The sequence below is a fragment of the Podarcis raffonei genome, chromosome 14 (genome assembly GCF_027172205.1).
Source record: "Podarcis raffonei isolate rPodRaf1 chromosome 14, rPodRaf1.pri, whole genome shotgun sequence".
Lineage (NCBI taxonomy): Eukaryota > Metazoa > Chordata > Lepidosauria > Squamata > Lacertidae > Podarcis > Podarcis raffonei.
In genome coordinates, this window is record NC_070615.1 from 11,452,721 (window position 1) to 11,472,663 (window position 19,943).

The following is a 19,943-nucleotide window of genomic DNA, read 5'->3' on the forward strand; positions in this document are numbered from 1 at the left end:
TGTGTTGGAAGCCACCCAGTGTGGCTGAGGCATAAAGAATAATAATAATAATAATCATATTAATAGTAGTTGTTTTCATTATTGAATAGTATAATAATTTTTTTTTAAAAAAAACCAATTTTTGCCTTTTTGTTTCTCAGACAGTTTATTTAGATTTTCCAAAACACAAGCATTTTGTGTTTTGGGAAAACCATAAGCTGCTCTGAGCTTGCAAGTCAGAGCATGACAGAAATGGAATACAAACAAGCTGGAACACCTGATATAGGTTAATCTTTCTTTTCTTTTAGGTTATCTGGCAGTTTCTCTATTTCTTCATGAAAACCACGAACTGCTGCTTCTGCTTGTGAATACAGTTGTGAAGGTAACAGTTTTGTGGGAGGTTTAGAGGTAAACATCACAACTGACCCCAGGCATGAGTTGTTCTCCTTTAAAAAAAGAAAAACTTTAATTCAAAACCCTCATATGATGTATTTATTAATAAACTCCTTTCTTCAATCTGTTATATCCGAAAATCAATAAAATGTGGTAAAAAACCCTCGTTTCCCAGCCAGGACCTTAAGAAGAACACAAGGGCAATGTGCAAGGTTGTTTCTGCTTGTTCTTAGGCCTTTTCAGTTCCCCCCTTCTGAGAGGCCTGAAGATCCTTCGTGAGATTCCTTTCTGAGAATCCCAATGGCTCTCCATAGTGGCATTCTGCATAGTATGAGGGGCTGTCATTGGAGAATAAAATAGGTTACCCCCACCCCATTCTTCATTCTTCTCTGTATGAACATGTGTGAGTGTCTGTCTGTCTTTCTGTCTTCTAATTGCTCTTTTGTGATTGTTAAAGAAAAACCAAAATGGTTTCTGGCTTCTTTCTTCACCATCTTCAGGTAGATTTGTTGGGGCTGCGAGATTTTTCTCTTGAGTACAATGCAGCTATTGAGACACAGAATCTTTGTGTTGGTTCCTGCAACCCCTCCCCATTCAAAAAAAATCTGTTCTAAGCCTAGTGACAATCAAACCAGTGCTGTGGGACTTTTGTTGTTGCAAAAAAATAAAATCCCAAAAGAAAAGTTTAGTAATTATTCATTTAAGACGTTTATTAACGCCCCACCTTTCAGCCAAAATGACTCTGGGAGTGGCTTACAAAAACCAGTACTGAGACAGTCCTTGCTCTAGCTCGAAATCTAAAAAGACACTGCATGCAAGGAAAAAGGAATTGGGCAGGAGGAGGGAAAAGCAAGCTCATCAAGTAACAGTTTTCACAAAGCAGTTGCATAGTTTTGTCAGTGGGGATTCTGGCTGTCTGGAAGAGCAGCAGCTTTTCGCTGACGTTAGTGGTGGTTTTGTCTTGATAAAGAGTGGTCTCTTGTTGGAAGCACTCTTCTCCGCTGTCCCCCAAGTTCAAGAGGAGGGCAGGTGACAGTGTCCAGGCCAAGAGGACAGGGCAGCTCTTGCCACACAGTTCTTCTCTCAGGCAGCAGACTCGATGGTTGAGTCCTCTCAGGAGGAGACTCGACGGTGTTGTCCTCTGTTGTCAGTGGTGGTTTCCCTTTCTAGCCACACTGATCTTCCACTTGAAATTGCAGTTCTTGTTCCACTTGCTGAGAGGCTATGGGATATATAGCAACGCCCCCTGCCCCAATGCAATTGCCACATGAGATAATACTGACACGACGTCAGACAGGTCTGCTGAATAAGCCCAGTGTAGCGCAGCATCCTGTTCTTACCGTGGCCTATGGGATGTGCAGGTGTAATGGCACAACAGCCAAGATGGGACAGAGGCCTGGACCAGGGATGTGAGTTGGTTGGAGGAAGAGCAGACTTTCCAAATCCTGTACCCCTTCAGGTCCTGGTAAAGGTAAAGGGACCCCTGACCATTAGGTCCAGTCGTGACTGACTCTGGGGTTGCGGCGCTCATCTCGCTTTACTGGCCGAGGGAGCCGGCGTACAGCTTCCGGGTCATGTGGCCAGCATGACTAAGCCACTTCTGGCGAACCAGAGCAGCGCACAGAAATGCCGTTTATCTTCCCGCCAGAGCGGTACCTATTTATCTACTTGCACTGGTGTGCTTTCGAACTGCTAGTTTGGCAGGAGCAGGGACTGAGCAACGGGAGCTCACCCCGTTGTGGGGATTCGAACCTCCGACCTTCTGATCGGCAAGTCCTAGGCTCTGTGGTTTAACCCACAGCGCCACCCGTGTCCCTTACTCAGGTCCTGGACATGCCCTCCAAATAGCCGCAAAAGGAGGTGGCCACATGGGTTGCTAAAGTGGAAGTGTGAGTCAAAAAAGGCTAATCGCCCCATGCAGTAGCCATAATATTGGCTCATGGTTGGTTCACTGTCCTATAACCAAAGCCGAAGGGCCTCTCCCCACCTTTTGTAGTGTGAAGCTGTAGCTTGGATTCCAACCTGGCAAATTTGAGTCCTAACAAGAGTGTTGCTTATGGAAGTAAAAATTGTAAACAGGTTCTGTTTGTTTGTTTGTTTGTGTTCATTTGTTTTGAAAGTACAGTATTGTATTGTATTGATCTTTATTACGGCCATTGGCCCATCACACGACAGTTTCCCATACCAACATAATGTACTTAACCTCCAAATTTAAAACCGCCAAGACTTACAAAAACAGACAAGAACCAAAGCAAAACAAAAACAAAAGACCAACATCATACATTACAATAAATTTGTAACATAAACATCGCCCTCTACTCATAAATTAGTAGAAGACATCAATGGTGATATCACCTAATTACATCCTAAAACATAGATCATAGTTTAAAGAGATTATCCGAGCCGCACAGGAGTCCATTTCTCTTCTTCAGGGATAGAATGCTGATCAAGAATCTGGCAACCATGAGTGATCTTAGGGGGTCATCATCATTTAATAGATATCTCAGTTTGGCTTCATTCGTATCATCGGCAATTCCCTTTAGATATTGAGCAAGAAACTTGCTCCTGGCCGATGAGTGAAAAGCACAATCAAGAATTATGTGATGCAACGATTCCGGTGCCCCACAATTACAATCACATAAGAGCGATATCTGTCCATTGGAGAATCTATTTCTCAGCACGTTCGATGGGAAGGTGTTGAATCTTGCCTTTACAAAGGCATATCTATGAGCCGAAGAAGTTAAGGAATTCAAATAGTTTGGGAGCCTTAAGAGGGGTACTTGAAAGTACAGTGGTACCTCGAGTTACAAACGCCTCAGGTTACAAACTCCGCTAACCTGGAAGAGTTACCTCGAGTTGAGAACTTTGCCCCAGGATGAGAACAGAAATTGTGTGCCAGCGGCGCAGTGGCAGCAAGAGGCCCCATTAGCGAAAGCACGCCTCTGGTTAAGAACAGTTTCAGGTTAAGAACAGACCTCCGGAATGAATTTTAGTTTGTAACTAGAGGTACCACTGTTCATTATGAGAGATCTTAACTTGAGGGGGAAATTAACGGCTTTGTTTTCATGTCTCTTGACAGGATTTGCAGAGTACTAACCTCCTGGAAGTGTGTATGGCTCTGACCGTGGCAAGCCAAATCTTTCCGCGGGAAATGATTCCAGCTGTCCTTCCGCTAATAGAAGATAAGCTTCAGCATTCAAAGTATGTCTTTGCTTACAAAATTCTAGGGAACCTGAGTTCAGTTCCAGAACTGTGATATAAACATGGATCTTAAGGTATATCTGGATGAAACAACAGTATAGTTGGCTGCCAATAAGGTGCACTGATTTGTCTCTTCTAGGGAAATTATCAGAAGAAAAGCAGTCCAAGCTTTGTACAAGTTCTACCTTATTGCTCCCAACCAAGTCCAGCACATCCACGACAAGTTCCGGAAGGCACTTTGCGACAGGGACGTGGGAGTTATGGCTGCTTCGTTGCACATCTATCTCCAAATGGTGAAGGTGAGGATCTTAAACAGCAACAGCACTGGATAACCATGTGCTGCATCGAAAAACACCTAGCAGCACACTTGTTCCACTGGGAAATTGTTTTGCAGCAGTTGAATTTCTTTGCAGAAGAGAGTGCACACACAGCTGCTGCTAATTTTATTGTGCAAGAGACCGCACAATGTGCTGTGCGACTTGTTTCCACTAGCACAGGGGTGGGAAAGCTTTTGAGCTCCATTTGGCTCAGGATCAGCCTTGTGGGCCAGATTTTACAGATGGACAGGACAGCCTACCTGCCAGTTACATGATGTCACATGATTGACACATGGATGACCCCCGCCTGCCTCTCAAAATCCTTTGCACAGGATTCCCAAGTGCCTGGCAGCCAGCTGGGAACATGCAGCCGCTTCAAATCCTTTTTGCTGTTTGCAAAGCGCTTTCTGACAGTCCCTTTTGCTCATGTTTCAGCCTCTACAGGGTCAGTGGCCTTAAGCCCTTTGCAAAATTGCTCTTTGAAACACGTCTCCCCCTACTTTGAACATTGATGTTTAAAGGAAAAGAGGTGCAGCAGCTTCAAAAAGTGCTTTTGCAAAGGGTTTTCAGGCAGCTCCTCCACCACTCCTGTTTGAGCCTCTGGCAGCTGGAGCAGCAGCATTGGGGCTGTTTAAAGAACTCTGCAAAAAGTAGTAAGTAATTATTTGAAGTTGCTCTGCATTTATTCAAGTCGGGTGGGGGGGCGGGGATCCTTGCTCCTCTTGCCCACCTGCCTGCTTAAAGGAGAAGCTTTGAGCTGTTTCAGAGTGCTTTTGCAAAGGGCTTTAACTCTCACCATTCAGCTCATGAATGGGGATTAAATCCTGTTCCCTGTTGGGGACGGTGTGGAGCCAATGCAGTATTAAACTGTCCTCCCACCAGCCTGATGGGCAAGTGGATGTGGTTTGGGAGAAATGGCATTACTGGCCAAATAGGGCATCTTGATGGGCCAAGACTGATCTCCTGGTCAGAGGTTTACCACCCCTGCACTAGTGCAAATGTTGACTTGGATTCCACTTGTGGACATCATTACAACTCATCAATGTGCAAGATATTTTGCCAGCAGACATAGAACGCTGGACACTGCACAATATGACCTGGGTTTGTGCCTTCAGTGAAGTGACCAAGAGTAGAAATCTTAACTGTGCATCAGCAATGCAGCATTTCTGTCCGCTCAGGCCAGTGTTCGTGCACTTCTGACATATTACCGTATTTTTTGCTCTATAACACGCACCTAACCATAACACGCACATCGTTTTTAGAGGAGGAAAACAAGGGGGGGGGAATTCTGAATGAAACAGTGGATGTATCATTTTTGTGCTTCATGCTGTGGCCACAGACATGTGATCTGATGGTGAATTTGGGGTGACCCAATGCAAAAATCCTGAGAATCCCTGTGGATCTGTGCTTTGTAACCACGTTTTTGCACCATTGTGGCCCCAGGTAACAGTGGGTGCGTGTGTTTTTTGGTGCAGGCTGTAGCCACGGACAGGCTATGTGATCTGATGGTGAATTTGGGGTGACCCAATGCAAAGATCCTGAGGATCCATGTGGATCCATGCTTTGTAACCACATTTTTGCACCATTGCAGCCCCAAGCAACAGTGGGTGCGTGATTTTTTTGGTGCAGGGTGTAGCCATGGACATGTAATGTGATCTGATGGTGAATTTGTGGTGACCCAATGCAAAGATCCTGAGGATCCATATGGATCCGTGCTTTGTAACCACGTTTTAAGTGGGGAGGGAAGGAAAAACACAGAAGGGACAAGGAGCACGAGAGGGGTGTGCAGAGAAGCAGCTGGCTAAGAATGCAGGAGAGGGGTTTAACAGGAGGGAGGAAAGGAAGGCAAAAGTTTCCCCCCACCCACCCAAGCCAGCCCCCCCTCTTTCTCTCTCTCTCCCACCTGCATGTTTTCCGGCTGCCTGCGAGTCCCTAGAAAGCATTAGAGCACGGAGAGGAATTAGAAGGAAGGATGCGATCATTTCCTTTCCCCTCTGCTTGCCTGGAGGGCAGGGGATTTCCCTGCTCTTTGTTCCGTTTGAGCAAACACAGCAAGGAAACAGAGGAGGGTGGGCAGTAAGACCCTGAGGCAGAATGCACGAAAGCAGCAGCTTCCTCTCTTCAGGCTTCCTTCCTCCTTGACGCGCGATTTGATTTTTGCCTGATTTTTGCCCCTGCACTCGCGCCAGTCGGCTCCAGGGACCACACATTCGCTCAATAACACGCACAGGCATTTCCCCTTACTTTTTAGGAGAAAAAATCTGCGTGTTATAGAGAGAAAAATACGGTATTATACGAAAAGCTGCCTTCTACTGAGTCAGACCATTGGCCCATCTCATTCAGTATCGCTTGCACTGGCTTGCAGCAGCTCTCCAGTGTTTTGGCTAGGTCTCTCCCAACCTTAGCAGGAGATACTTGAGATTGAACCCGGGACCTTTTGATGGCCGTAATTGCACATTTTTGTGCTTCTTGGCTGTATTTTATTTTGATTTTTAAAATTGGGGGAGAAAACATTTGCATGAAAAGGGAAGGAGAGACAAATGAGTAAGTGAAACATTAATAGCTTTTGTTTCTGTTTCTATAAGGTCTCTGTGTGTTTTGTCTCTTTGTCTAGGAAAACTCCTCTGGATACAAAGACTTGACTGGCAGTTTTGTCGCTATTCTAAAGCAGGTAGTGGGAGGAAAACTCCCTGTAGACTTCAATTATCACAGTGTGCCAGCACCTTGGTTACAAATCCAGCTTCTAAGAATATTGGGGCTGCTTGGAAAAGATGATCCAAGGTAGACTTTCTCTTCTTGGCTTGAACTTTTCAACAGTTCACACTAGTCCCTCTCACTTTGTTACCGTACTCCCATGAAACAAAAAATAAAGCAATAAGTTTTGCAAGGGGCAGGTTTGCCATCTGTTCCTCAACTGTTGACGCGGCTCATTCTTTGCGCTGCTCCAGTAATGATATGAAGATGCCCCCTTAAAACGATCATAAGGGGCTGTTGGACTACATGAAAAGTTACTTGGGACTGAGATCGTGAGACTAATTTTGTGTTAAAAACCATTGTTCCTTCTCTCTTTGTAACAGGACCAGCGAATTAATGTATGATGTTCTGGATGAATCTTTAAGGAGAGCGGAGATAAACCATAACATTACGTATGGTAGGTTGCAGCACATTTTCTAAACAAAGGATACAGGGCAGATTTCAGTGCCTGAACTAACCTTTGCAGGAAGCGAGTTTGGGGAACTAAGGCAGATAGTGGTGACGAGAGATGCAATTCTAGGTTTGCCATCAAAAGACATGAGAATACCTGAGCCGTCCAGGAGAGATCATTCCATAAGCAGACTTTCTGGGTGATTATCACCTGCTGAGCATTAGCAAGCAGGGGAACTCAGAGAAGAGCCTCAGAAGGTCTTAACACATGGATTAATGTGGTCCTTTAAAGGTAGCCATACATAGATTGGAAGGTAACTAAGGGTGTTTCAGAATGTAAGGAATTCATTCCTGAAGCAGCTAGCCTATCCTTCAAATGCATCCAGTAGAAATGGAACATGGAGTGCTAGAAATATAAAAATCCACATGCTCAGGAGTGCTTTCAACAAAGGTCACAACACCAAAGTTCTGATGTCTCTATAAACTAATGGGACTTGTTTAATATTCATGTGCCTATTTGTTTTTACAGAAACTATCATTTTCATTTTCTTTTTCATTGATCTTCCTGCAGCAATCTTGTTTGAATGTGTCCAGACAATTTACACAATTTACCCTAAATCTGATCTGCTTGAGAAGGCCGCCAAATGCATTGGAAAATTTGTCCTGTCACCTAAAATTAATTTGAAATATTTGGGTAAGTTCTCCCGATTGTCACAACCCTGTGCGTTTGATGCTGAATGCCCGTGTTTTCAGCTTGCATTCTTTGCAGTAACTTTTCTTTCTAGGATTAAAGGCCCTAACATATGTTGTCCAGCAGGATCCTGCCCTAGCACTGCAGCACCAAATGACAATAATTGAGTGCTTGGATCACCCTGATCCCATTATTAAAAGAGAGGTAAGTGGAATTTTAACAAGCACAATCTTTAGTAATAAATTTCAAATTGGTATTCTCTTAATATTGCTCCCCCATTGTGGGGATTTGTGACATTTACTATAAGAATGACAGCTTCCCATGTTTGTGGGCGATATAATGTGCATATTAGATGGTTTTGAAAGAAGTTATCATTCCTCTCTAACCTCTGACATAAAGATATTGGGCGAAATGAAAAATGTTACCTTTAGACTGATCTAGTGCGGCATAGCAAGATACCCATCTGGAACTAATGACTGCTTTTGTATCTGGGAGTGTACTGGTCTGTTCTTTCCATTTGCAGTAGCCAATCCATGAATGCAAAATAAAAATGAAATAAAATTGTTAGTATAGATTGGGTTTCTAGCTGAAAAGAAAAAAACCCTTGTGAACCAGAGTGTGTGCAGATTTCTAGGTGAGGTTGTCTGTCGCCTGCAGTCCAGTCCAGTGGTACCTTGGTTTGCATATGTTTTGGATTACAAACACATCAAACCTGGAAGTGCGTGTCCCGGTTTGCAACCTTTTTTTTTGGGATTACAACCCCCTTTTTTTTTTTGGATTACGAACCAAAAATTTTTTGGAGACACCATTGGCAAAAGTGCACCTTGGGTTACAGCCTGTTTTGGTTTACAAACGGACCTCCAGAACGGATTATGGTTGTAAACCAAGGTACCACTGTATTCCATGTGTGTTGTGTGGACACAAGCACATGCAGACGCAAGCTTGTGTAGGGGTATGCAAACAGCAAGTTCCCTTGCTGATGCGTATGCATTTTTCATTATACTTACTTCCCTGTGCTTCCTCAACCACAGCTCTAACAGGAACCATTTCTGTTGTTTCTATGAGGGAGTTCATGCAGGAAACGTTCGTGCTTATGCATTTCCTTTATGGTTCATGTTAACCCATTCTTAAAGCTCTGTAACTGTTAAGATGCATGGTACTTGTTTATTTAGAGCAACAACCCTGAAGCTTGTTGCTTATTATGCTGCTGTTCTGTTTGGGGACAGCTAAACATTGGCATGGTTAACGTTTTTCTTTCTTTAGACATTGGAACTACTGTATAGAATCACCAACGGGCAGAATGTCACTGTTATAGTACAGAAGATGCTTGACTACCTTACTCAAAGTAAGGAGGAGTATACCATCATCAACATAGTTGGCAAAATAGCAGAATTAGCTGAAAAATATCCTTTGAATGCATCTGGAATGGTTACGTCATGAGTGTATTGCTTCTCCTAAATGTGCATTAGTAAGCTTTAAGAAAACACTGCAGAGAATTGCTGTATGGTTGTGGAAGTTCAGTTTTCCTTAATGTTTTCTGACACATATGCTCCTGACAATGAATGGTTCATCCAGACTATGAATGCAGTATTTTCCATAGGAGGAGATAAAATGCACCCTGACATCCCAAACAGCTTCTTGCAGCTCCTTGCTGAAGGTGAGCATAATATACAAAATTCAGTAGCGGAAGTAGGGAGTGGTGTCATTTGTCTTTTATGGAGAAAACACACACACACCAGGAAAGAGAAATATATTGTGATGTCCTTTCTAGGTTTTGAAGATGCAAAGGAAGATAGCCAGCTGCGACTTCATGCTGTCCAGTCCTATCTTGCGCTGCTAGAGGATGAAAATGCAGTTTATCCACAGAAATTCCTTCAAGTGATGAGTTGGGTAAGAAAAGACACAGATTAGAAAGGAAATATGGGAATTGAAGGGACGCGGGTGGCGCTGTAGAGACGCGGGTGGCACTGTGGGTTAAACCACAGAGCCTAGGACTTGCTGATCAGAAGGTCGGCGGTTTGAATCCCCGCGACGGGGTGAGCTCCCGTTGCTCGGTCCATGCTCCTGCCAACCTAGCAGTTCAAAAGCACGTCAGAGTGCAAGTAGATAAATAGGTACCGCTCTGGTGGGAAGGTAAACAGCGTTTCTGTGCGCTGCTCTGGTTTGCCAGAAGCGGCTTAGTCATGCTGGCCACATGACCCGGAAGCTGTACACCAGCTCCCTCGGCCAATAAAGCGAGATGAGCGTCGCAACCCCAGAGTTGGTCACAACTGGACCTAATGGTCAGGGTCCCTTTACCTTTACCTTTATGGGAATTGTAGGTACAGCATAGGCAATTGAAATTTGAGTTGTGATAATATTTTAAGGGAAGTTGAGACATGGTTGTCTATGTGTAAATGGTCATTTGTTTCACACAGTGACAGGATGCTGTTCTTCTATTTAGCTGTTGGCAGGGGGCATCATTGGGCCAAGGTTAAGCGCTTCACAATTCCACTGATTTCACTGTGAGACTTAAGCATGTGTTTCTGCTTCTCACACCTCTAGCATTAAATTGCCCAATTTCCAGTGTGGCTGAAAAGTGATAAACTGAAACTGAGAGGGCAGCTGCTTTTCTAGAGGAGTGGTTTTCTAAGAATCTTGAGTTTCCAAAAAAAGGAAGTCCTTCTGTTTTGCACTGATAAGATTAAAATTTGTGTGGTTTAAATTTTTTTAAGGACCAGGAACAAGAAGGTTTGTGAGAAAACCCCCAAAATCTATTTTTTTAAAAATATCCTTTGTTTCATAGATCATGATTTTTCATGGGCTGAGACGGTTCTTTCACACCTAGGGACAAGTATTTCTGTGTTTGGCATCTGCATGCATAATTGTTATTTTTTAAACAAATTATAATAATTATATGCCACCCAATAAAATGCGTCATTTTTAGTTCCCTGTCCCACGATCAGTTTTCAGTATGGTTGACAACCTGTGGTTTTTCAGTAGATTGCCTTGTTTTTACTAGACAACTACATGTATGAGGTCAGCTTATATGACCAATAAGAAACAAGAAGTTGCCTTATACCAAATCAGATCATTGGTCCATCTAGCTCAGAATTGTCAAGACTGACTGGCAGCATTCCTGCAGGGCTTCAAAGAGGGATTGTGTGAAATCATTATGTCTTTTGTAACTACACTGTGACTTGTTTTTAACTTTGTTTTGAAAATATTTGCTGCTGAATGTTCTCAGTGAGACTGCAGTCATGTATTTTGAGCTGTGTTAAATTCTGTAGACCTAGGACTTTGACTTTGAAACCTGCTTGTTTCTTCCTCTGGGTCCAGTAAAATTTCCTTCTTCCATTCTAGGGTTGCTTAAGAAAGTTTTGAGGATAAAAGTTTGTGTTTCAGCTCAGGTGCTGGCTTATTGCTTAATTTATCTGCAAACTCTGGTTTTGTTTTTTGTTTTTTTGTTCTGAAATTCAGATTTCCCTCTGCACACCTCAGTGGCCTTTTCTACACCCCTTGACTTTTTCTGTAAAAAATGTAAAGGGACCCCTGACCATTAGGTCCAGTCGTGGCCTACTCTGGGGTTGCGCGCTCATCTCGCTTTATTGGCTGAGGGAGCCGGCATTTGTCCGCAGACAGCTTCCGGGTCATGTGGCCAGCATGACTAAGCCACTTCTGGCAAACCAAAACAGTGCACGGAAACGCCGTTTACCTTCCTGCTGCAGCGGTACCTATTTATCTACTTGCACTTGACGTGCTTTCAAGCTGCTAGGTTGGCAGGAGCTGGGACCAAGCAATGGGAGCTCACTCAGTTGCAGGGATTCGAACTGCCAACCTTCTGATCGGCAAGCCCTAGGCTCTGTGGTTTAACCCACAGCGCCACCCGCGTCCCTGACTTTTTCTGTGCTCTTGCACAAATGCAAGACACGGAGACGAATTTTCACTTCCTCATTGCTCGTAGCCTTCATATGCTGATCATGGTGTTTATAACTGTCCTCCGACAGGTGTTGGGGGAATATGCGTACCTTATGAAGAACGTGGATCCAGAAGTTGTCTTGGCGAGTTTGCATAGGATACTTAGGAACAATGCCACTCCTGAAACCAAAGCCTGGATCGTGGCTGCAGCCACTAAAATAGCTTCTCATACCACCTGTTCAAAAACTGTTGAAAAACTTATCATGGAATTCAGTACCTCCTTGGATACCTGCATGAGGCAGTATGCCTTTGAATTAAAGCATCTATATGAAAACAAAGAATTGATTAAGCAACTGTTCTCTGTGGATGCTAGTTGCAAGGACCTAGTGGTGAGTTAATGACATCGCATCTCTGTGTGTGTTGTTGCTTTGTCCTTGGGAGCTGAATGTTTCTTCAGAACACACTGGAGAGGAGAGTACCATGTTTCTAAACATTGTGCAAAAGATACAGACCGTTTGAACCTATATAGAGGCATCTCACTTCCACCGTGAGTAGCAAGATCTCATAGCCTTTTTGAGTAGAAGCTAATGGATAGTGTTCGGCTTTTATGTCAGGCAACATGCTAGGATTGCTCCCCTCTGATTTCTTAACTGCGCCAGTGAGGCTGGGGTGAAAAAACACACTCACTTGGAGTATTTAATTGTTATAGTTGTTAAGAGCAAATTTATTTATTTTTTATATAGATATTTATTGAAGTTTTCAAAAAATAGAGAAAAAACAAAACAAAAAACAATTAAAAACACATAAAATTTACATTCCTTACTTTCACTAACATATTTCCTTGACTTCCCCACACCTCCCCTTCTTGTATTCCAGTTCCAATTTTTAGCTCAGCAAGTTCTTATCCCCAAATTTTACCTTATTATATTTAATTCATTTTAGTTAACCAATTTTAACTTATAAACCTCAGTCTTTATACATCAGTACTTATTCTTATAAATCTTTTTCTAAGGTCGACCCCAATTCCCTTCCACGAATTCCCCATTTTTATATTAGTAGCAAAACAGAATAAAAAGAAACAGAGTATAATTGTATACCCTTTGGATTCCCAAAGCCCCACCCCCCCCTTTCCCAGTTTCGAACCCCAACAAATGTCCATCAGTCTATCTGCTGTCAGCCTGGTGACCTCACGTCCGAGGCTCTTAATTCTCTCTCAATTCCTCTCTGCCGGTTTTTTTGATAGTCCTTTGTATTAGACACCAAATCTCGAAGAAGCTCTGTCCCGATAAGGTCCATGTTTCTTCCAGCCAGACCTCCATATTTAAAAGTGGAGCCAAAATCTTGTTTCTTGCTTCTCTTAAGTCCAAATGTCCCAAAAGCTCCAGTTTCCACTTTAGCCAGGTTTGTAATCCATAGGTCTTCAGATCTCCGTTAAGAGCAAATTTAGATGGTGGGATGGTATTTTCTTAAGAGGCTGATAACTGAATAATCATCACCTTTTGACCTCCCCCCCCTAATTCATTGCAGGTAGATGCTTCCTTATCTTTCTTAGATGGATTTGTGGCAGAAGGACTGGATCGTGGTGCCGCGCCATATAAACCTCATCACCAAAGACAAGAGGAGAAGCTGTCTCAGGAAAAAGGTAACTGTGTGTTTTCTTTTCCTGCAAATGCTAGCCAGTATAGTCCTAGGACAAGCATATGTGACTGCATGGAAAGTTTAGGGGGGGGAACTCCCCCACTGGTTTTGCACCTTGTTCCATGATGAGTATGCGTCAGAGAGACAATGCCTTTTGGGGGGTGGGAAGGTACAGTATTTTTTGCTTCATAAGATGCACTTTTTTCTTTTTAAAAAGTAAGGGAAAATGTCTGTGAGTCTTATGGAGTGAATGTGTGGTCCCTGGAGCCAGGGTCCCAGGGGCGAAAAGCAGATCATGCTGCTTCTTTATTTTTGAAAGAGGGAAGGGGGTGTTGAAAGGAAGCAGCTGATCGGCAAGCGATCGGGAGGGAGATAAGGTTGCTGGTAAAGGAAGCTGCCAGGGGAGGGGGGAGGTAAAAGCCCATGGATCCTCAGGATTTTTGCGTTGGGTCACCCCAAATTCACCATCAGATCACATATAATGTCCATGGCTATAGCCTGCACCAAAAAACCCACACATCCACTGTTTTGTAGGGCCGCAATGGCGCAAAAACGTTGTTACAAAGCACGGATCCACATGGATTCTCAGGATTTTTGCATTGGGCTACCCCAGACTCACCGACAAATCACATGTCTGTGGCCACAAAATGAACCACAAAAATCATACATCTACTGTTTCGTTCAGAATATTTTTTTTCTTGTTTTCCTCCTCTAAAAACTAGGTGTGTCTTATGGTCAGGTGCGTCTTATGGAGTGAAAAATACGCACCTTCCCCCCCCCCCCTTGCAATTATCAGTTTGCATGGCCAACATTTTAGGATTGGGATGAGGTCTGTCAAATATGTTAAGTTACAGATGTAGACAGGGATAGGTGGTCTTTCAAGATAGCTGGTCTCAAGCTTTTCAGGGCCCTACGGTGTTGGCAGTGAGATTTCCATAGTAGCCAACCTATGATCCTGCAATGAAACATGCTTTTATCAGACCACAAATATTGCAAAATGCAGACACTCATAAGAACAGATGCTGGATCATGCCAGTGGTCTATCTAGTCCTGTTCTCACAGTGGCCAAGCCACTCTCCACTTCATGAATTGCTATATGAATTGCTTCACGATGAGCAGCTATTGGAGTTTGCCCTTCCCCATTAAATGCTTGTTGCTCTTTAATGTTTAGTCAAGTGGTTTTAAATGTGAAGAATAGCTTGATTATATTGTATAGCCTATTGCAATATTTGATATGCACATCTATTTAATAAAGATGCTTTTTGTTAAAACTGGTAAACTGTCGCTTTTGTAGGCCTCTTTTCAGAACAGATTCCGTCTTGAATTCAAAATGTGCTGTATTTCTGAAAAGCACAAGGGTTTCATTAATTACTGGTATTTAATATTAAGATGCTGAATGTGGAGTATTCTTGTCAGAACATCATCATCAGTGACGCAGATTACAGGAGAGGCAGGCTGTTCTCTAATATTTTTAAATCTGGTCTTCTGTTTTGATGAGTAATTTTCCATCTTTTCAGCTCTGAATTTTGAACCTTATGGGCTATCACTTTCCCAGAGCTTCTCAGCGTGTGGTTTTACTGGCAGACAATCTCCAACTGGACTTTCTCTGGGGTCTGACATCTCTGTTAATAGTGCTGAGACTGGACAGAAGGAGTGAGTATCTCTTATCGCTTCAGCAACGACTTAATATGTAGTTGAGTTCCCTGTCTGTTCTTATCTTGCTATTTGTATAGGGAAATGCTGGCTCTGCGGAAAAAAGCAATTGCCTTTCTGGCCTAATAAGCAAAAATGCCATTTCACCAACAATAATTCATTGCTAGGTTGGCCTCCATTCCCCCCCCCCAATACTGCATTAGCTGGATTGTATTCACATCACATCTGCATTTTATTTAATATTGAAATGAAATGTATAAAGTCCCGGGGTTTAACACCTGAACTATAAACTGCATTTAGAATTTTAGTTCTATAAGATCCAAACTTCATGGGAAGTCTATGATTTGGTCCCACAACACTTTTTATTTAAAAGTAGCTGTGTTGGGCTCTCAGTCATTTTGCATCTTCCATGCTAATAGAGCTGGGAGCTGACTCTTCTCCTCATGCCATTATTCTTGTTCTCCCCAGTGGAAAAAATACAGGGTTGTACCCAGCTGAGTTCTACTCAGAGTAAAAGGTAAAGGTAAAGGGACCCCTGACCATTAGGTCCAGTCGTGACCGACTCTGGGGTTGCGGCGCTCATCTCACTTTATTGGCCGAGGGAGCCGGCGTACAGCTTCCGGTTCAGGTGGCCAGCATGACTAAGCCACTTCTGGCGAACCAGAGCAGCGCACGGAAATGCCGTTTACCTTCCCGCCAGAGCGGTACCTATTTATCTACTTGCACTTTGACATTCTTTTGAACTGCTAGGTTGGCAGGAGCAGGGACCGAGCAACGGGAGCTCACCCCGTCGCGGGGATTCGAACTGCCAACCTTCTGATCAGCAAGCCCTAGGCTCTGTGGTTTAACTCATAGCGCCACCTGTGTCCCGCATCTACTCAGAGTAGGACAACCGAAATTAATATACCTAAGTTAGTCATGCCTATTAATTTTGATGGCTCTACTCTGAGCAGGATTAACCCACAGATATCACAAGGGGCAACCTATTAGGTCAGGCTTTGCCAACCTGGTACCTACCAAATGTTTTGGACTACAGCTCCCATCATCCCCAACCAGCACTGGATGATGGGAGTTGTAGTCCCCAAAAACCTGGAGGGTACCAGGTTGGCAAAGCCTGGATTAGGTTACATCTTCAGCTTGTTCAACATAGGAAAACTGGGTTTCTGAAAGACTTTACAAGAATAGACTGACTCTTCAGAAGCGCTTTGAGAGACTCCTTCTGATCACTCAGTTGACTTTTCCTGATTGCAAATTCTTTAGGGCCAACAGTCTGAAGCTAGATGGAGTGAAGAAACTATGGGGGAAAGAAGGCTACCTCCCCAAGAAGGAAAGCCAAGCAGAAAAAGAAGACAACGCCAAGTCTGTTCTGGAAGGCAATGCGTTTGCAGAGCATATTGTTGGCAACTTTCCATTCCAGCCCGAGCAAGAAATGGCCGGTCCCTTGGAGGGAGAGGAAGAGAAGCGTCAACTGGCGTCAACACTCTTTGTTGGCTTAGGGTCTCAAAGCAGCATCAGTCTGGTATGGCAGCTAATTGCAGTTTCATAGGAGGGGCTGGGCCACCCTTTAAAGGACATGTCCCCAAACTTCCAGGCATTTGTTCTGAGCTCTCACCCTGCTTACTACACATTTTGTGACATGTGAACAGGGTCCAAGTTTGGAAGATCCATTATTTTTCTTTGGTGTGTTCAATAGTGCGTTCTCCTTCTTCTTGAAATCTGTCCCCCGGCCTGCATTGCAAAAGTATTTTGAAGTTGAGGGGAGCTGCGAAAGTAGCAATCCGCTGCAGGAGCCAGCTGTTCAGTAGGGAAAAGGCCAGGCAGTCTGTTGAGTTCGTGCAACCCCCTGGGCGTACCTCAAAGACTCTGCTTGGATTCTGGCTGAATGCCTGAAAGTCCCTCCCACTAAGTGTGTTCATGCAAGTCCCATGATTTGCATCTCTCGGCCTTCTACCGTTTGGAAACCCCCTTTTTTCCACGGAAGGGAAACATTAGCCAAGTACATGCCTTACTGTTTCCCTTTTCCCTGTGGCCTTTTATATCCTCCACCTGTTTAACAGCCACAGCATGGATATTAACAGGCAGGATTAGCATCCCAAAGGGATAAGATTGCATTGCCTTGTTGCCATGTTGCCTTCATGCCTGGTCAGCACAACCAGTGACCCTCAGTGCCAAGCAAATGACATGTGAGTTAACATCCCCTTTGCTGAGTAAGTTGGCTTGACCTCCCCTGACATGAGTCCTCAGCAAACCCTTCCAAAACTATGAAAGCAACACCTGGTTTTGAACAGCTTAGTTCTCAAACGTTCTGGCTCCTGAACACTGCAAACCTGGTTCCGGTTTGTGAACTGTTTTTGGAAGCTGAACATCCAACGGGGCTTCCACGGCTTCTGATTGGCTGCAGGAGCTTCCTGCAGCCAATCAGAAGCCGCACTTTGGTTCCAAAATGTTTTGGAAGTTGAAAGGATACGAAGGTACGACTGTATTTTCTTATTTCTGTAAGACACTGGTCTTTCAGTTAATAGGCTGGAATCCCATAACTGGCTTGGGCCCCTATCAAAATGTGGGTGGTCATTCCAAAGAGAAGGGGAGTGAGAAGGGAATAACAGAGTGGAAGGAGAAGAGCACATAGAAGAAGGCGAAGGAAGGGACTGGTGAACACTAAAAGCAGCAGAAATATGAGATGATTGAACCCTACTGAACTTGAAGCATGGGAACCCCCAACCAAAAAATTATAATTTGGCAAAATATTTGGACTTTATAATTCAATTCAATTCAAAATCCTTTATTAGGCATATCACACCTCACATGAACAAACAAACATCATATACAGACTGTATAAAATACGGGCTCAGCGAACACAATTTCTCCCAGTCCTATTCTTAACTCCAAAAAATAAATCAATGTACATAAATAATATAATACAACACAGCAACATCACCTACCATTAAAAACCACTAAGTCTCTTTATCATGGCCCATTCTTTCTTCATGGACAGCACTTAAAAATGGACTTTATAATATGTATTGGTATAATTTGGAATAATTAATGTGATGGGATTGGATTGTTAAAACGGAAAACTTAATTATTATAAAAAAGAAGAAGAAGGTGAAGCAAAAAACCCACGCATGGTCAAATTAAGTCATTCTGAGACCCTGAGCTATGCTAGGTTTAAGAGGCCCTGTAGCAGTACCTCTTCACTACCTCTGGTGTGTATTCTAACAGAAAGGACAATGACACTAGAAATAGTAAAGTTTTATATTTCCATTCATACAGGTCCTTAGGCGAGGCAGCATCTGACAGTCTGTCTAAAGCATATTTTGCAATAAGACAGTTTGCATATGAAATAACTTCACGTAGCAATACTTTATGATTTCCTACTTAACATATATGAAAAAGTTTAATTCAGTCTGTTTTAGCCTGTCCCACTTTTTTTTAACCAATTATGTAAAATTTGAAATTTGTGTGTGTGTGTGGGGGGTGTATTTAGAAGTCCCTCATAATCTGAAGCCCTGAGATGCAACTTATTCACCCTGTGCATAAAGGTGGCTCTGGAGTCTGAAAAAGTTGCAATGTACTACCTTAAACAGTAGGCTGTACCCAAATTTGTGTGTTCCCCTCCCTTCCCTGAATTAACATATATTTTCTGTGTCCTTTTAAAACTAAGATGGGCAAGCGAGACTCCACTGCTCAGAAGCTCCGAAGGAAGTCAAAAACAAGCAAAACCCAAAATAGTGAGGAATCATCCAGTATCGAAAGTGCTGATGGCCCTTCCCTCTGCCCTTTTCCTGATGGGATATCTAGGAACAAGAACCTCTTCCAAAACAATGGACACCTAAGATTAAGGAAATCTTCACTGAGTTCCCCTGGAACTTCTGAATCAAAGGTGGTACTTGATAGGTCTCATTCTCTGCCGGAAGCTGAACTGAATGAGAAGCTATTGGGTCACAGACTTTCGTTGTCCTCTCTGTTTGCGGATGGCAATATGGAAGTTTTCCAGCCTTCTCCAAGTGCTCAGGCTACGCTCCCCCAGCAACTCTCTTTGATGCCTTACTTACCAGAGGAAGCAGCCAAACACCCTCATTCGGAAATCGTAGAGCTTTGCAGCAATGAAACACTGGTTTTGTCCTCTTGTAAAATCTGGAAAGATGACTCTGTCCTACTCTTCTTATTTCTTGCCAACAAAAGCTCTTGTGTACTCAAAGCTGTGAATCTGGAATTTGAGCACGCAGAACATTTTAAGGTAACATGAGCAGTAGCTACAAGTTGGACCACATAACTCTTTGGGTTCCTTCTGACTCTACAGTTCTGTAATTCTATTAAGTTTACCACTGCTTTTCCTTTAAAAGAAATCTTGGCGGTGGTGATATTAAAATACTTGTAAACCTCTTGGCTCTCCCCCCCCCCCCTGTTTTATTGTAGATTTCAGAAAGCCTTGGTTGCCACTTCGCTGCGGTAGAAGCTCAGAGCATGGAAAGCTTCCAGATGTGTGTTGAGATGGAGGGGCTGTGCTCTTCAGAGACGCTCTCTGGGTCCATCAGTTACTTTCTAGAGTCTGATGCGCTCCTCAAATTTTCTGTAACTTTAGAACTGTTGGATTTTATCAGGTACCTACGCGAAATAGCTGGGAACAAACGAAGTGTTTTAAAGCAAATATTAATTTGAATTCGCTTGCTATGCTTTATCTTGTTTGTAATATTTTGTCATATCTCATGCTTATGCACACGCATACACACACACACACACACACACACACACAGAGAGAGAGAGGCTCTTTTGTTTCTCAGACTCTTCATTATCAAAAAGTTGTGGTGCTTCCTAGGTAATTTGAAACATATGAGTGTAGAGAGGAGAGGTCATGGGGGGGGAAAATCATTTAAGGGTCTTCCCCACTCTAAAAGTGGAAGGGAAACCATGTCTGTTTCTCTGGTACTTCTGATCTCCATATGCATGTCCTCAGAGTGTAAAAAGACAACTTGTAGACTGCCTTTTTGCTGTCTCAACTAGATCCCATATCTCTGCTAGAGGATGTC

The 19,943-nt window shown here is 43.3% G+C and overlaps 2 protein-coding genes across 4 annotated transcripts in view; one reads left to right on the forward strand and one right to left on the reverse strand.

Moving 5' to 3' along the window:
• Positions 1–19,943, reverse strand: part of DMXL2 (Dmx like 2) — a 530,204-nt gene that overhangs the window by 170,382 nt on the left and 339,879 nt on the right. The window lies entirely within an intron of this gene.
• AP4E1 (adaptor related protein complex 4 subunit epsilon 1) overlaps positions 1–19,943 on the forward strand; it is a 28,597-nt gene that overhangs the window by 5,830 nt on the left and 2,824 nt on the right. For 2 of the 3 annotated variants that reach the window (XM_053365741.1, XM_053365739.1), the window contains exons 4-19: positions 288–361; positions 3,452–3,573; positions 3,713–3,872; positions 6,505–6,671; positions 6,968–7,041; positions 7,606–7,728; positions 7,820–7,929; positions 8,989–9,128; positions 9,270–9,382; positions 9,497–9,615; positions 11,712–12,011; positions 13,150–13,264; positions 14,778–14,913; positions 16,174–16,432; positions 18,578–19,153; positions 19,333–19,517. In XM_053365741.1, the coding sequence (XP_053221716.1) occupies positions 288–361; positions 3,452–3,573; positions 3,713–3,872; positions 6,505–6,671; positions 6,968–7,041; positions 7,606–7,728; positions 7,820–7,929; positions 8,989–9,128; positions 9,270–9,382; positions 9,497–9,615; positions 11,712–12,011; positions 13,150–13,264; positions 14,778–14,913; positions 16,174–16,432; positions 18,578–19,153; positions 19,333–19,517 (2,773 nt within the window). Of the gene's footprint in view, positions 1–287; positions 388–3,451; positions 3,574–3,712; positions 3,873–6,504; positions 6,672–6,967; positions 7,042–7,605; positions 7,729–7,819; positions 7,930–8,988; positions 9,129–9,269; positions 9,383–9,496; positions 9,616–11,711; positions 12,012–13,149; positions 13,265–14,777; positions 14,914–16,173; positions 16,433–18,577; positions 19,154–19,332; positions 19,518–19,943 lie in introns of those variants that run through there. The other variant, XM_053365742.1, reaches the window with a different exon arrangement.